We start from the raw sequence: 17,531 nt of genomic DNA on the forward strand, positions 1-17,531 counted from the left end.
CCTGATGAGTCTTCATTGTCTAAGTGGAAATATCTAGAGAGTCCATCTGCATTGAAGTGGGTACTCCCAGGTCTATGTTCCACTGTATAGTCCATTCCCTGTAGAGATATGGACCACCTCAACAATTTAGGGTTTTCACCTTTCATTTGTTTTAGCCATAGTAGAGGTTTGTGGTATGTCTGAACAATAAAGTGAGTACAAAACAGGTATGGTCTCAACTTTTTCAGTGCCCAGACCACAGCAAAGGCCTCCCTCTCTATGGCAGACCAACGCTTTTCTCTAGGGGTCAACCTTCTGCTGATAAAAGCAACTGGTTGATCCTGGCCTTCAGAATTCAGTTGTGATAAGACTGCCCCTACCCCTAATTCACCTATATGTCTACCCCTCAATTGGCGAAGGTTAGGTGCCACGTTACTTAGTGTGTGGCCACCCTGGCACTAGCCAAGGTGCCCCCACATTGTTCAGGGCAAATTCCCGGGACTTTGTGAGTGCAGGGACACCATTACACACGTGCACTATATATAGGTCACTACCTATATGTAGCGTCACAATGGTAACTCCGAACATGGCCATGTAACATGTCTAGGATCATGGAATTGTCAACCCAATACCATTCTGATATTGGAGGGACAATTCCATGCATCCCTGTGTCTCTAGCACAGAACCCGGGTACTGCCAAACTGCCTTTCCGGGGTCTCCACTGCAGCTGCTGCTGCTGCCAACCCCTCAGACAGGATTCTGCCCCCCTGGGGCCTGTCCAGCCCAGTCCCAGGAAGGCAGACAAAGGATTTACTCTGAGAGAGGGTGTTACACCCTCTCCCTTTGGAAATAGGTGTGAAGGGCTGGGGAGGAGTAGCCTCCCCCAGCCTCTGGAAATGCTTTGATGGGCACAGATGGTGCCCATCTCTGCATAAGCCAGTCTACACCGGTTCAGGGATCCCCCAGCCCTGCTCTGGTGCGAAACTAGACAAAGGAAAGGGGAGTGACCACTCCCCTGAACTGCACCTCCCAGGGGAGGTGCCCAGAGCTCCTCCAGTGTGTCCCAGACCTCTGCCATCTTGGATTCAGAGGTGTTGGGGCACAATGGACTGCTCTGAGTGGCAAGTGCCAGCAGGTGACGTCAGAGACCCCTCCTGATAGGTGCTTACCTCTTTCAGTAGCCAAGCCTCCTTTCTCAGTAGCCAAGCCTCCTTTTCTGGCTATTTAGGGTCTCTCCTCTGGGCTGTTCCTCAGATAACGAATGCAAGAGCTCACCAGAGTTCCTCTGCACTTCCGTCTTTGACTTCTGCCAAGGATCGACCGCTGACTGCTCCAGGACGGGAAACATCCTTTTTTACGACTTTTTTTTAACCACGACTTCGTTTTTTTGTGCCTTAACTACGTATGTTCTGAACAACGAACATGCGTGGTTAAGGTACAAAGAAGGGACTTGACGAAGGTAAGTGGTGGGTTTAGGTTTTGGGGAGGGGGTGGGGGGTCAGGGGGTTTTAGGTTTTGGGGTGGGGTTGGGGGGTGGGGCGTTTTTGGTTTTGGGGAGTGGGTGGGGGGTCAGGGGGTTTTAAGTTTTGAGGTGGGGTTGGGGGGGGTGGGGCGTTTTTGGTTTTGGGGAGTGGGTGGGGGTCAGGGGGTTTTAGGTTTTGGGGTGGGGTTGGGGGGGTGGGGCGTTTTTGGTTTTGGGGAGTGGGTGGGGGGTCAGGGGGTTTTAGGTTTTAGGGTGGGGCGTTTTTGGTTTTGGGGAGTGGGTGGGGGGTCAGGGGGTTTTAGGTTTTGGGGTGGGGTTGGGGGGTGGGGTGAGGGATGTAGGGTGAATGGTGCCTATTGCTAATGATTTTATCAGGAATGCCTTTACAACGAAATATCGTTGTTAAGGCATTCGTGGTAAAATCATTAGTAGTAGCAACGAGGTCGGTGTTCCGACCTCGTTGTTAAGGCAGTAGTTTTTTTTGCAGTCGTTGTTTCGTCGTATATTCCTCCAGGACGCCTGCAAAACCACAACAAAGTAGCAAAACGACTACCAGCAACATTGTAGCGCCTCATTCTGCTGGCTTTCTCGACTGTTCCTGGTGGTACATGCTCTGAGGGCTGTCTGCCCTCACCCTGCACTGGAAGCCAAGAAGAAATCTCCTGTGGGTCGACGGAATCTTCCCCTGCCAACGCAGGCACCAAAGGTCTGCATCACCGGTCCTCTGGGTCCCCTCTCATCCTGACGAGCGTGGTCCCTGGAAAACAGGAGCTGGGTCCAAGTGTCTCCCACAGTCCAGTAGCCCTTCTGTCTGAATTTGGTGGCGGTAAGTCCTTGCCTCCCCACGCCAGACAGCAAACCTGTGTACCGCGTGATTTGCAGCTGGTCTTTCTTCTGTGCACTTTTCCAGGACTTCCTTTGTGCACAGCCTAGCCTGGGTCCCCAGCACTCCGTCCTGCATTGCCCAACTCACTTAGTTGGACTCCGACGTCATGGGACCCTCCTTTGTGACTCTGAGTTGACCGCTGTCCTCAGATCTTCTAAGTGCCTGCTTTGGTACTTCTGCGGGTGCTGCCTGCCTCTGCGGGCACTCTCTAAGTTGCTGAGTGCCCCCTCTGTCCCCCCTCCAAGGGGCGACATCCTGGTCCTTCCTGGGCCCAAGCAGCACCCAAAAACCTCAACTGCGACTCTTGCAGCTAGCAAGGCGTGTTTGCGGTATTTCTGCCTGGAAACACTTCTGCAATCTCCAGCACGCCGTGGGACATCTTCTGTCCAAGGGAGAAATTCCTGGCCCTTTTCGTTGTGGCAGAGGCTTTGGCTTCTTCCACCTGGGGGCAGCCTTTTTCACCTTTATCCGGGGTTTGGTGGGCTCCTGCCCCCCTGGACACTTTTGTGACTCTTGGACTTGGTCCCCTTCCTTTGCAGGTCCTCAGGTCAAGGAGTCCATCTTCAATGTTTTGCTGGTGCTTGTGGTTCTTGCAGAATCCCCTGTCACGACTATTCTATCTTTCTGGGATAGTAGGGTAACTTTACTCCAACTTTTCAGGGTCTTGGGGTGGGGTATTTTGGACACACTTACTGTTTTCTTACAGTCCCAGCGACCCTCTACAACCTCCCATAGGCCTGGGGTCCATTCGTGATTTGCATTCCACTGTTGGAGTATATGGTTTGTGTTGCCCCTATGCCTATGTGCTCCTATTGCATTCTATTGTGATTCTACATTGTTTGCACTACTTTTCTTACTGTTACTTACCTTTTTTGGGTTTTGTGTACACATAATTTGTGTATATTACTTACCTCCTAAGTGAGGGTATCCTCTGAGATACTTTTGGCATATTGGCACTAAAATGAAGTACCTTTATTTTTAGTAACTCTGAGTATTGTGTTTTCTTATGATATTGTGCTATATGATATAAGTGGTATAGTAGGAGCTTTGCCTGTCTCCTAGTTCAGCCTAAGCTGCTTTGCCATAGCTACCTCTAACAGCCTGAGCTGCTAGAAACACCTGTATTCTACTAATAAGGGACAACTGGACCTGGCACAAGGTGTAAGTACCACAAGGTACCCACTATAAACCAGGCCAGCCTCCTACATCATCTCACTACTATGATCTATTTAATAACCCGTTCTAGACTCTTCCCCCTCGTCTATCTGTCCTTTGACTCATCCCAAACCTCATCTTACTACTATGATCTCCTTAATAACCCATTCTAGACTCTTACCTCGCCTATCTGTCCTTTGACTCATCTCAAACCTCATCTCACTACTATGATCTCCTTAATAACTTGTTCTAGACTCTTACCTCATCTAGCTATCCTTTGACTCATCCCAAACCTCAACTCACTACTATGATCTCCTTAATAACCCGTTCTAGGCTCTTACCTCGTCTATCCGTCCTTTGACTCATCCAAAACCTCATCTCACTACTATGATCACCTTTATAACCTGTTCTAGCCTCTTCCCTCGTCTATTCATCCTTTGACCCATCCTGAACCTCATCTCACTACTATGATCTCCTTAATAACCCGTTCTAGGCTCTTACCTCATCTATCCGTGCTTTGACTCATCCCAAACCTCATCTCACTACTATGATCACCTTAATAACCCGTTCTAGCCTCTTCCCTCGTCTGTCCGTCCTCGGACTCATCCTGAACCTCATCTTACTTCTATGATCTCCATAATAACCTGTTCTAGACTCTTACCTCGTCTAGCCATCCTTTGACTCTTCCCAAACCTCATCTCACTACATGATGTCCTTAATAACCCCTTCTAGATTCTTACCTCCTCTATCCCTCCTTTAACATATTCCAAACTTCATCACAATACTATGATCTCCTTAATACTCCTTATAGCCTCTTCCCTCGTCTATCCCTACTTTGACTCATCCGGAATCTCATCTCACTACTATGATCCTCTTAATAACTCGTTCTAGACTCTTACCTCGTCTACCTGTCCTTTGACTCATCCCAAACCTCATCTCACTACTATGATCTCCTTAATAACCCTTTCTAGACTCTTACCTCGTCTATCTGTCCTTTGACTCATCTCAAACCTCATCTCACTACTATGATCTCCTTAATAACTTGTTCTAGACTCTTCCCTCCTCGATCCATCCTTTGACTCATCTCAAACCTCATATCACCAATATGATCTCCTTAATAACTTGTTCTAGACTCTTACCGCCTCTACCTGTCCTTTGACTCATCCCAAACCTCAACTCACTACTATGATCTCCTTAATAACCCGTTCTAGACTCTTACCTCGTCTATCTGTCCTTTGACTCATCTCAAACCTCATCTCACTACAATGACCTCCTTAATAACTTGTTCTAGACTCTTCCCTCCTCGAATCATCCTTTGACTCATCTCAAACCTCATCTCACTACTATGATCTATTTAATAACCCGTTCTAGACTCTTACCTCGTCTATCTGTCCTTTGACTCATCTCAAACCTCATCTCACTACTATGATCTCCTTAATAACTTGTTCTAGACTCTTACCTCATCTAGCTATCCTTTGACTCATCCCAAACCTCAACTCACTACTATGATCACCTTAATAACCCGTTCTAGCCTCTTCCCTCATCTATCCATCCTTTGACCCATCCTCAACCTCATCTCACTACTATGATCTCCTTAATAACCCGTTCTAGGCTCTTACCTCATCTATCCGTCCTTTGACTCATCCCAAACCTCATCTCACTACTATGATCACCTTAATAACCCGTTCTAGCCTCTTCCCTCGTCTGTCCGTCCTTGGACTCATCCTGAACCTCATCTTACTACTATGATCTCTTTAATAACCCGTTCTAGTCTCTTACCTCGCCTATCTGTCCTTTGATTCATCCCAAACCTCATCTCACTACCATGATCTCCTTAGTAACTTGTTCCAGACTCTCACCTCGTCTATCCGTCCTTTGACTCATCCCAAACCTCATCTCTTCCATCTGATCTCCTTAATATCTTGTACTCGACTCTTCCCGCCTCGATCCCTACTTTATCCTGTTCAATCCAAGTAACAGACTTGTGTGTCCACCGCTCGAATTAACAGCTTAGCACAAGCCAAACCGGCAATGTTCCACTCCGTCCGCCAGGGTGGTAACGGTCTCTGGGCTGGAGACTTCAGTCCCCAGCCCGGCGGCTGTCACAATCCCACCCTCGGGATTATGACCCTGTCTACCGCCATGGCTTTCGTGGCAAGCATACCGCCACGAAAACCATGGCGGTAGGCACCATCAGTGCCAGGGAATTCCTTCCCTGGCACTGATAGGGGTCTCCACCGCCCCCTCTCAGGGGGTCCTCCGGCTGGAGACAGGACGTGGCGCTGCTGTCAGCAGCAGCATCTGCCAGCAAAAGACCGCCTGGCCGTATCATTACTCATGATACGGTCGGCGGTGTTTTGTTGACGTGGTGCTGCTGCTGACAGCAGCCCCACCTTACCGCCGTCCGCCACCATGACCATCGGTGGTATTCCGCCAGCCTTCTGGTGGAATTCTGCAAGGGTCATAATGCGGGTGAGCGGCTGGTAGCCACGGCGGCGGTATGTTGGTGGCCATCACCATGGCGGTAGGTGGCAGTTACCCCCAATGTCTTAATGAGTGCCTGAGTGTCCCAGGACACTTCCCAGTAACCACTGACTGACGCAGGACCCATATAGGTCGCTGCCCAATATCCAAGTGCCCAAGGACACTGCCCAATAACCACTGAGTGCCCGAGGACTCAGACAGAAGAATCCCCAGTAACTCCTGAGTGCCTCAGGACCCAGACAGGACACTATCCCGTAACCACTGAGTACTCCAGGACACTGTTGAGTAACCACTGAGTGCCCCAGGACTCAGACAGGAGACTCCCCAGTAACTGATGAGTGTTCCAGGACACATACAGGTCAATGGCCAGTAACCACTGTGTGCCCCAAGAATAGCCCTCTTTTTGTAAAAGCAGAGCCTAGGACTCTCAGACAAGTCCTCACAGGTAAATTGTCTTGAAATTACATTATAGGACGGTTTGCTGAGCATCAAATACTTCCAGAATACTTCCTCTTTCTTGTTAAGCTGTTCCTTGTTCTTGAATTGGAAAACGTTTTACACAAGGTCTCTGCTTCTGTCATCCACTCTGTAGAAATCAGGGCGCTGCAGGCATTTTCACACACTTTACACCACTCAGGGCAGGTGTAACTTCAGTACGTGTGTAGAAGGCACTGAAGATGTGTGTAAAAACACATAAACGTACAGCTTTGTGGAGACACCCACCCACTGCTCCCACGCAGGTGTAACTTACACACCCACTGCACCTCATGCAGGTGCCACACACACTGCTCTTCACGCAAGTGTCACTTGTGCACATACGTCTCCTTGTACATGTGTCACTCACATACCCACTGCTCCTCGCGCAGGTGTCACTTACTCACCCACTGTTCCTTGTACAAGTGTCACTCACACATCCTCTACTCCTCATGCAGGTGTCACTTATCCACCCACTGCTCCTTGTGCAGGTGTCACTTACATACCCACTGCTCCTTGTGAACATGTTACTTACACACCCACTGCTCCTCGTACAGGTGTCACACACAACCACTAATCCTTGTGCAGGTGTCACTTACGAACCCATTGCTCCTCGTGCAAGTGTCACGTATACACCAACTGCCCCTCATGCAGATGTCACTTACTGCTCCTCGTGCAGGTGCCACACACCCACTGCTCCTCACACAGCTGTCACTTATGCACCCACAGCTCCTTATACAGGTGTCACTCACACACCCGCTGCTCATTGTCCACTTTCACTAACACACCCACTGTTCCTCGTACAAATTTCACTTATGCACCCACTCTCCTCACGCAGGTGTCAATTACACACCCACTGCTCCTCACGCAGGTGTCACTTACCCACTGCTCTCTGCCCACGTGTCACTTACACACCCACTGCTCCTCGTGCTAGTGTCACTGACGCACCCACTGCACCTTATCCAGGTGTCACAGGTGTCAGTGTCTAGAAGCCAGGCTCTCTAGGGGTAGTGTGGATGAGCAGCCAAGGCCTAACTAAGAGTCATGCAAAGCTCATGCAATATCACTACAGTCACACAGTACTCACACACATGAAAGAAAATACATATAAAGGTACTTTATTTTGGTGACACAAATGCCAAAAATACCTTAGAGACTATACTCCCTCAGGAGGTACGTAATATACACAGTATATACACTAGAATGCAGAAATAGCTGTAAAAACAGTTAGAAAACTGTGTAAATAGTGAAAATCACAATAGTTAGAAATGAGCCTGGGGGAACACAAACCATATACTAAAATAGTGGAATGCAAAAGTCGGTTTCCCACCTAGGCAAGTGTAGTGTGTAGAGGGGCGCTGAAGTATTAGAAAACACCATACGTAAGTAATAGAACCCACCCCAACTTTCCTAGAACACACAAGAACACGAGAAAGAAGATTATGCAAGAACCAGGAGAGACTGCAAGACAGCAATGATGGATATCTGGACCTCAAGACATGTGGAAGAAGGGGACCAAGTCCCAGAAGCACTGAAGAGTTCAGGGAGAACAGAAGCCTCTGCTAATCCCGGATGAAGGTGCAAAAGAAGAACCACCGGTGAAGAACAACAGTCAGTATTGCACCCAAGAAGACGGATGCAGGTTCCTGGTTGGTGCAGATGATGTCCCATGCTGGATGGATGATTGCAGTTTGGTTTGTGACGCTAGAGTCCGCCAACAAGTCTTGGCACATGCAAAGCTTGCGGTTGGAGGAAAATGGTGCTGCCCGGGACCAGGAGAGACCTGGTGGACTCTACCCAGGAGAGGGAGTCAGAGGGGGATCTCAGCAACTCAGAGAGCCCTCAGAAGACCAGATAGCACATGCAGGAGTCCCACAGCATGGGGACAAAGAAGGTGCAAAACGAGGCCCATGCATCACTACTCAAATGGATCCAACGCATCCAGAGAGAACAACACAGGAAGCTGTTGATCACAGGAAAGAGTGCTGGCGGCCAGAGGTGCACAGTGCAGAAAGAACTTCATGGAAGAATGCCAACAAGCCTTGGCAACTGCAAAACACCCCGTAGGGTGGTGATGGACAAGGGAGTTGTCACTCCCCTTTCCTTTGTCCAGTTTCGCACCACAGCAGGTACTGGGGTCCCTGAACCGGTGTAGACTGGATTATGCAAAGAGGGCACCATCTGTGCCCTTCAAAGCATTTCCAGAGGCTCTGGGAGGCTACCCCCCCACCCCCATGCCTGTAAAACCTATTTCCAAAGGGAGAAGGTGTAACACCCCTCTCCCAAAGGAAATGCTTTGTTCTGCTTTCCTGGGCTCAGGCTGCTTGGGCAACAGGAGGGCAGAAACCTGTCTGTGAGGTGGCAGCAGCTGGGGCTCCCTGGAAAACCTCAGAAGGCTGTAACGGCTGTACTGGCGGTCCTCTAAGGAGACCCCAGAATGCATGGAATCATACAACCAATGCTTGCAAAAGCCTTGAGGCATGATTCCAACATGTTGGATACCAAACTCGGAGTTACCATTGTGAAGCTGTACATAGGTAGTGACCTATGTATAGTGCATGCGTAAAATGGCGTCCCCGCACTCACGAAGTCTGGGGAAATGGTCCTGGATGACGTGGGGGCACCTCTGCTAATGCCGGGGTGCCCTCACACAGGTACTCTGCACCCAGCCTTCAGGTTGGAGGGCCTGGTATATGGGTGACCTATAAGTGACCTGGTGCATTGTAAATGACAGTGAATGGGTGCTTGCACCATTTCACATAGGCTGCAATGGCAGTCCTATAGAAGCCTTTGCATGGGCTCCCTATGGGCTGCAAAATAAATGCTGCAGCCAATAGGGTTCCCGGAAACCCCAATACCCTGGGTACCTAGGTACCATATACTAGGGACTTTTGAGGGGTGACCAGTAGGCCAATTTGGGATGAAATACTGGGTTACCAGTATGCAGTGATAACATTTAGAGGAGAGAGAGCATAAGCACTGGGGTCCTGGTTAGCAGGATCCCAGTGACACATTCAAAACACACTGACATCGGGCAGACTTTGGGGGTAACATGCCAAAAAGAGGGCACTTTCCTACATATGTAAATCAGATTTAAGAACAGCAATGAAAATTAAATAATAAAGCTAATCTTTGGGTTTATTGTTGAAATGCTGCAAATCCCACTTAAAACCTTGAAGATGTCAGAAACATTTTGAATCACAAAGTTAAGAGCTTCAATAACACTGGAAAAGTTCCTAACAACCCTGTGGGAACTGAAGCCTGGTAAAATGTTACAGCAGGTTGTAGGAGGCTGGACTGGCTTGTAGTGAGTACCAAGGGGTACTTGCACCTTGCACCAGGCCCAGTTATCCCTTATTAGTGTATAGGGTGTCTAGCAGCTTAGGCTGATAGATAATGGTAGCTTAGCAGAGCAGCTTAGGCTGAACTAGGAGACGTGTGAAGCTACTACAGTACCACAAGTGTCACTTGCACAATATCATAAGAAAACACAATACACAGTTATACTAAAAATAAAGGTACTTTATTTTTATGACAATATGCCAAAGTATCTTAGAGTGTACCCTCAGTATGAGGATAGCAAATATACACAAGTTATATGTACACAATACCAAAAATATGCAGTATAGTCTTAGAAAACAGTGCAAACAATGTATAGTTACAATAGGATGCAATGGGGACACATAGGGATAGGGGCAACACAAACCATATACTCCAAAAGTGGAATGCGAACCACGAATGGACCCCAAACCTATGTGACCTTGTAGAGGGTCGCTGGGACTATTAGAAAATAGTGAGAGTTAGAAAAATAGCCCTCCCCAAGACCCTGAAAAGTGAGTGCAAAGTGCACTGAAGTTCCCCAGAAGACAAAGAAGTCGTGATAGAGGAATAATGCAGGAAAGACACAAACCAACAATGCACCAACTGTGGATTTCCAATCTAGGGTACCTGTGGAACAAGGGGACCAAGTCCAAAAGTCACAAGCAAGTCGGAGATGGGCAAATGCCCAGGAAATGCCAGCTGTGGGTGCAAAGAAGCTTCTACTGGACAGAAGAAGCTGAGGTTTCTGCAGGAACGAAAAGGGCTAGAGACTTCCCCTTTGGTGGACGGATTCCTCTTGCCTTGTAGAGTCGTGCAGAAGTATTTTCCCGCCGAAAGAACGCCAACAAGCCTTGCTAGCTGCAAATTGTGCAGTTAGCGTTTTTGGATGCTGCTGTGGCCCAGGAGGGACCAGGAGGTCGCAAATTGGACCAGGAGGTAGAGGGGACGTCGAGCAAAAAAAGGAGCCCTCTTAGCTGCAGGTAGCACCCAGAGAAGTGCCAGAAACAGGCACTACAAGGATGCGTGAAACGATGCTTGCCGAAGTTGCACAACGGAATCTCACATCGCCGGAGATCAACTTAGAAAGTCGTGCAATGCAGGTTAGAGTGCCGCGGACCCAGGCTTGGCTGTGCACAAAGGATTTCTACCGGAAGTGCACAGGGGCCGGAGTAGCTGCAAAAGTCGCGATTCCCAGCAATGCAGTCTAGCGAGGTGAGGCAAGGACTTACCTCCACCAAACTTGGACTGAAGAGTCACTGGACTGTGGGGGTCACTTGGACAGAGTTGCTGGATTCGAGGGACCTCGCTTGTTGTGCTGAGAGGAGACCCAAGGGACCGGTAATGCAGCTTTTTGGTGCCTGCGGTTGCAGGGGGAAGATTCTGTCGACCCACGGGAGATTTCTTCGGAGCTTCTAGTGCAGAGAGGAGGTAGACTACCCCCACAGCATGCACAAACAGGAAAACAGTCAAGAAGGCGGCAGGATCAGCGTTACAGAGTTGCAGTAGTCGTCTTAGCTACTTTGTTGCAGTTTTGCAGGCTTCCAGCGCGGTCAGCAGTCGATTCCTTGTCAGAAGGTGAAGAGAGAGATGCAGAGGAACTCTGATGAGCTCTTGCATTCGGTATCTAAAGTTTCCCCAGAGACACAGACCCTAAATAGCCAGAAAAGAGGGTTTGGCTACCTAGGAGAGAGGATAGGCTACTAACACCTGAAGGAGCCTATCAGAAGGAGTCTCTGACGTCACCTGGTGGCACTGGCCACTCAGAGCAGTCCAGTGTGCCAGCAGCACCTCTGTTTCCAAGATGGCAGAGGTCTGAAGCACACTGGAGGAGCTCTGGACACCTCCCAGGGGAGGTGCAGGTCAGGGGAGTGGTCACTCCCCTTTCCTTTGTCCAGTTTCGCGCCAGAGCAGGGGCTAAGGGGTCCCTGAACCGGTGTAGACTGGCTTATGCAGAATTGGGCACATCTGTGCCCAAGAAAGCATTTCCAGAGGCTGGGGGAGGCTACTCCTCCCCTGCCTTCACACCATTTTCCAAAGGGAGAGGGTGTAACACCCTCTCTCAGAGGAAGTCCTTTGTTCTGCCATCCTGGGACAAGCCTGGCTTGACCCCAGGGGGGCAGAACCCTGTCTGAGGGGTTGGCAGCAGCAGCAGCTGCAGTGAAACCCCAGGAAAGGCAGTTTGGCAGTATCAGGGTCTGTGCTACAGACCACTGGGATCATGGAATTGTCCCAATAATGCCAGGATGGCATAGAGGGGGCAATTCCATGATCTTAGACATGTTACATGGCTATATTCGGAGTTACCATTGTGAAGCTACATATAGGTAGTGACCTATATGTAGTGCACGCGTGTAATGGTGTCCCCGCACTCACAAAGTTCAGGGAATTGGCCCTGAACAATGTGGGGGCACCTTGGCTAGTGCCAGGGTGCCCTCACACTAAGTAACTTTGCACCTAACCTTTACCAGGTAAAGGTTAGACATATAGGTGACTCATGAGTTACTTAAGTGCAGTGTAAAATGGCTGTGAAATAACGTGGACGTTATTTCACTCAGGCTGCAGTGGCAGGCCTGTGTAAGAATTGTCAGAGCTCCCTATGGGTGGCAAAAGAAATGCTGCAGCCCATAGGGATCTATAAACCAAATCAGTACACTGTTCCAGGCTAAGTAAGCACAGGGGACAAGAGAGGACTGCAGTCAAAACGTTGTAGGAGTGCCCTCAAGCATCACATTAGGATGCTAAGCATCATCATCGGGCTAACCCCTCGTCAGACTGGCACTGCAATGTCTGACGGGCCACCATCCAAAAGATGGAGGCTCTTCAACCAGAAAGATGTTTAATCACTTGAAAGAAGTCTGCAGCCCATGTTGACAGGGGAGCGAAAGGAGAGTCAAGGGTGTAAAATTGGCTCTAAACACCTCATACTAATTTTTAATACTTTTGATAAGGGTTAGGTCAAGGTTAAAAACACAACTCAGAGTATTCAGACGAACAATGCTCCCAATACTCCTTCAAAACTAGAGAGGAGACAAATTGTTTGCTCCTAACATATGGTCGACATGTTTCGCGCCCTCACGGTCACACATGGATCCACTGGCGCTTCATCAGGACCGATAATAGTTGCTTCTCCATGAAAAAACTAGACAATAAATGCTGGAAGGTCACTTACAGTCTGCCGATCTATTGTGTATGTCAGTCAAGTGGTAAGTCGCCCTGTGTTAGAGACAAAAGAACAAAATGAGAGAAAAGAATTTTTTTAAAAATATATATAAACATCCAAACATTCATTGGTGTCATAGTCACCTGGGAGCCATACGCATGTTACATATTTGGCGTATACTCACACAAACGGGGTACTCAGGTGTAAAAGAAAAAAGGAAATAGCAAACGCAGCTTACCATCCCATGTAGGTAACGGGCATCATAGGGACGCGTAAAACCTCTTACCCAAGGAGAGTACTCTACATTTGGAAAAAATTTATAATAAAAAGGTAATTGCACGTGTCTTAGGCCACAATCTGTTGTACACGTACTGTCGAGGAATCGTCCATTCAAAATATCTAGAAACATATGTTTTGCATGACTCGATGGAATTTCAACATACATTGACACTCAGAGACAGTCTCGTAGTCAGAGGGACTCTGCCAAGTCTCAAAGTCCGTCATGACTAATGAAATCTATTGCATTCACCTGTCAAAGATAGGTATCGTCTGACTACATAACTTATTGGTCATGAAAAACAACATTTATGAAGTGAGCTATTTATAGTTATCAATGCTGGTGTTTGAAATCCGAAAGCGGTCATGATTCAGTAGTACTCGATAAACAACAAAATATTATTATCTATACTCGCCGGCAAACTCTGGTTCAAAAGACACTTGATTCAATGTAGTTCCTAGACCGTGATACAGGGGCCCGTGACAAAAGTGCTATAACTCGACATATTGTATACTTAATTTATGCCAATGATCGTATGTCAAACTATCATTGTATCCTACACTTGTTTAGAATACAATGGCACATAATGATTATCAAGTCCAGTAGACCAAATTAATTAAACAGTTACATTCTGCGACCACGGTAACCCTAAATATGACCCTATATGAGGGCCGACTAGTGCAAACTCAACGGGGACATAGGGATCTCCTGGAACCCCAATACCCTGGGTACCTCAGTACCATATACTAGGGAATTATAAGGGTGTTCCAGTAGCCAATGTAAATTGGTAAAATTGGTCACTAGTCTGTCAGTGACAATTTGAAAGAAATGAGAGAGCATAACCACTGAGGTTCTGATTAGCGGAGCCTCAGTGAGACAGTTAGTCACTACACAGGTAACACAGTCAGGCACACTTATGAGCACTGGGGCCCTGGATACCAGGGTCCCAGTGACACATACAACTAAAACAACATATATACAGTGAAAAATGGGGGTAACATGCCAGGCAAGATGGTACTTTCCTACACAGGTGTTCTGCCAACCTTCTGGGTTAGTGTCCTGTTTGCCGAGAGTTGAATGAGGTACAGCTCACCCCTTGGCACATGGGCTCCTTTAACTGGCAAAGGATAACAGCCCTTGAGGTTGGAGGGCACATCTGACCCTGGTATAGAAGGCACAAAAACAAAAGATTAAAGAGCACCCTGTTCCTAGGTGGAGGGCACATCTGCAGGTGGTGTGGAGAGTGAATAAATAAGGCCCAGGGGTGTAGTGTTTTCTGGTGCATAAAAGGAACCAGATATAAAAACCCTTGGGACGAGGGAACATCAGCCGTTGGGGTGGAGGGCACATCAGCACCTGTGTTGGAGGGCACAGCAGCAGTTTATGTGGAGGATGAATCAGTAGATTCAGAGGAGCAGTAACGGGGAGAGCATCAGAGGTGGCATATCTGCTACTGGGGGGGGAATGACTGAGTCCCAGGATTGGAGGGCCCCACAGACCGTAGACAAGAATGGATAAAAGCAGCACATCTGAGGCCGGAAACATCAGCATTCAGGTGGAGGGAACTTCAGTACAGATGGTCGAGGGCATATCAAGATTAGCTCTCTCTCCTCTCTCTACAGCACTGGCATCTCTAGGCTGAGCAGTGATACGCTTGAAGTCACACAATATGTCATTACCATCTCCCCCCTCTCTGCAGTGCTGGGTCTCTGGGCAGTGATACGGCTGAGGTCACAAATGTGTCATTACCTGTGTCTCCTCTCTCTGAAGTGCTGGGGTCTCTGAGCTGGTTGGTGAACGCTTAAGGTCACACAGTGTGTCATTACCTTTCTCTGCGATGCTGGGCTCTCTGGGCTGGTTAGAGATACGTCTGAGGTCGCACGGTGTGTCATTACCTCTATCTCCTCTCTCTGCAGTGCTGGGGTCTCTGGGTAGTGATACGCGTGAGGTCACACAGTGTGTCATTACCTCTCTCTCCTCTCAGAAGTGCTGGGGTCTCTGGGCAGTGATACGCCTGAGATCACAGAGTGTGTCATTGACTCTCTCTCCTCTCTCTGCAGTGCTGGGGTCTCTGGACAGTGATATGCCTGAGGTCACACAGTGCGTCATTACCTCTCTCTCCTCTCTGCAGTGCTGGGGTCTCTGGGTCGGGTAGTGATATGCCTGAGGTCACACAGTGTGTTATTGACTCTCTCTCCTCTCTCTGCAGTGCTGGGGTCTCTGGGCAGTGATACGCGTGAGGTCACACAGTGTGTCATTACCTCTCTCTCCTCTCAGAAGTGCTGGGGTCTCTGGGTAGTGATATGCCTGAGGTCACACAGTACATCATTACCTCTCTCTCCTCTCTCTGCAGCGCTGGGGGTCTCTGGGTAGTGATATGCCTGAGGTCACACAGTATGTCATTACCTCTCTCTCCTCTCTGTGCAGCGCTGGTGACTCTGGATCCAGACACAGCTCATAGAAGCCTGACCCTCTCTGAGGATGGGAGACGCGTGGGATGGACACACAGCGAGCAGCCCCTGCCGGACAACCCCAAGAGATTCACTGATGTTCCCTGTGTGCTGGGGCGGGAGGGGTTCACCTCGGGGAGATATTACTGGGAGGTGCAGCTGCTGCAGGAGGAGGTGGGGTGGGCAGTGGGGGTTGCGCGAGAGTCCGTGAGTGGGGAGGGGGCTATCGATGAGTCGCCTGAGGGGGGGTTCTGGGCTGTGGAGTGGTATGATGGTCAGTACGTGGCTCTCACCTCCCCTCCCACCCCCCTGAGCCCCCGCCAGCTCCCCCTGAAGCTGGGGCTGTACCTGGACTATGAGGGGGGGCGGCTGTCCCTCTACAACGCAGACACCTGGGAGCATCTCTGCACCTTCAATGACTCCTTCACCGGGGGGCTGCGCCCCTACTTCTGGCTCGATGAAGGGGCAGAGCTGCGCCTGGTGTAACTGCTGATGGGCCCCCCCGGCCAATAACAGGGCAGAGAGAGATACACAGCCCCGCCCCCGCTGTTGGATTTCCTCTGTCCCGTGGTACTAACTCCCCCTCACTGGGGGCTGCACCCCTGTTTCTTGTCGCCAGGGACAGGCCTGCACCCCTCTTCTCCGGTGGGCTGCACCCCTACTTCCAGCTACTGAGAAACCCCATAAGAGGCCTACAAGTACGTGTGTGTCCCTAGCGCCTAGAGGCCGCGCTGCAGCGCTTTGCCCTGTGTCCCCGATGCCTGCGGACCCCCTCCTCCTCCTACAGCCCCTGCTCGGCCCCAGCGGGACTCTCAGCGCTTTGTATGAAGTGTATGCGCTCAGTGTAACAGGCGCTTTCTGTGCAGTTATCACTCAGGGCTTCAGGGAGCTGCAGAGCGCGTCATAAAGCGCCGTCTCCTGACATTTACTGCTTAAATAAACTGCGAGTGAGGAGAACAAACACCGGCTGAGAGTTTTTGTACCAAGGGGGGTATTAAATCCCGCCGCTGTGGGTATAAAACCCGCCAGGTAATAACACTGTGAGTGTAGCGCCGTGGCGGCCTGCGGTACTGCACCCTGAGGGGTCTACGGCGCGCGCCGCCGGATGACGTCATCGGCGCTCTTGTCTCGCAATTGGTGCACTGGAAGCGCGCGCCGCTGCAAATATCTGCATACCCAGAAGCCACCGCGAGGGACACTTCCGCTTCAAGACCACGGGGGAAACAGACTTTTGTTCAGTCCTGAAAGAAGTACCTATGGTTATATATGCAAGGACACTCCTAATGTGGAGTTAAATGCAGATATTTCAAAGTTGCCCTCGCAATCACCAGTAAACAGAGACACTCCACGTCACCTCTGGGTATTGTTAGTGTATTCATTTGTTATTGGTTCTGTTATAGGTGCAAAACCAAAGACCTCCTGTTCTTCCGAAAGAACCTCAAGACATGGTTGTTCGATCAGTGACCCTCCCTGCAATGATTGATTGATTGATTGATAGGTGTGTGAGCTGTGCTGCTGTGCAGAGCTGTATGTTACATGAGCATTGACACTGGTGATAACCCTATGTCCGTCTAGCGCCGAGAGGCCGTGGATGCTCCATCGCGCTTTGCATTAATGTGCACTCACCACGAGTTCACGTTTTACTGATTTCTGATGCTTCACACAGCACCGCGTGTCCGTGTCTCCCATTCATAGCGCTACACTCTGTGACGTAAGGCCAGCCCTGCCTCCTGATTGGTCGCCTTATGCAGGATGAAGAAAACAGCACTGGGAGCCCAGAATGCACTGGTGTTTTGGGGTCTTTCTGGAGTGCATGGCTGGGTGTCTGTGTGAGGGTCTGGAGTGGGCAGTGAGTGCAGGTG

The 17,531-nt window shown here is 49.5% G+C and overlaps 1 protein-coding gene across 1 annotated transcript in view; it reads left to right on the forward strand.

Annotated features, from left to right (window-relative positions):
- Window positions 1–16,155, forward strand: part of LOC138288399 (E3 ubiquitin-protein ligase TRIM39-like) — a 74,513-nt gene extending 58,358 nt beyond the window's left edge. Inside the window, exon 5 of the mRNA XM_069229960.1 lies at window positions 15,647–16,155. Within this exon, the coding sequence (XP_069086061.1) occupies window positions 15,647–16,155 (509 nt within the window). The remainder of the gene's footprint in view (window positions 1–15,646) is intronic.
- The last annotated feature ends 1,376 nt before the right edge of the window (window positions 16,156–17,531 follow it).

The sequence above is a fragment of the Pleurodeles waltl genome, chromosome 4_1, assembly GCF_031143425.1.
Source record: "Pleurodeles waltl isolate 20211129_DDA chromosome 4_1, aPleWal1.hap1.20221129, whole genome shotgun sequence".
Lineage (NCBI taxonomy): Eukaryota > Metazoa > Chordata > Amphibia > Caudata > Salamandridae > Pleurodeles > Pleurodeles waltl.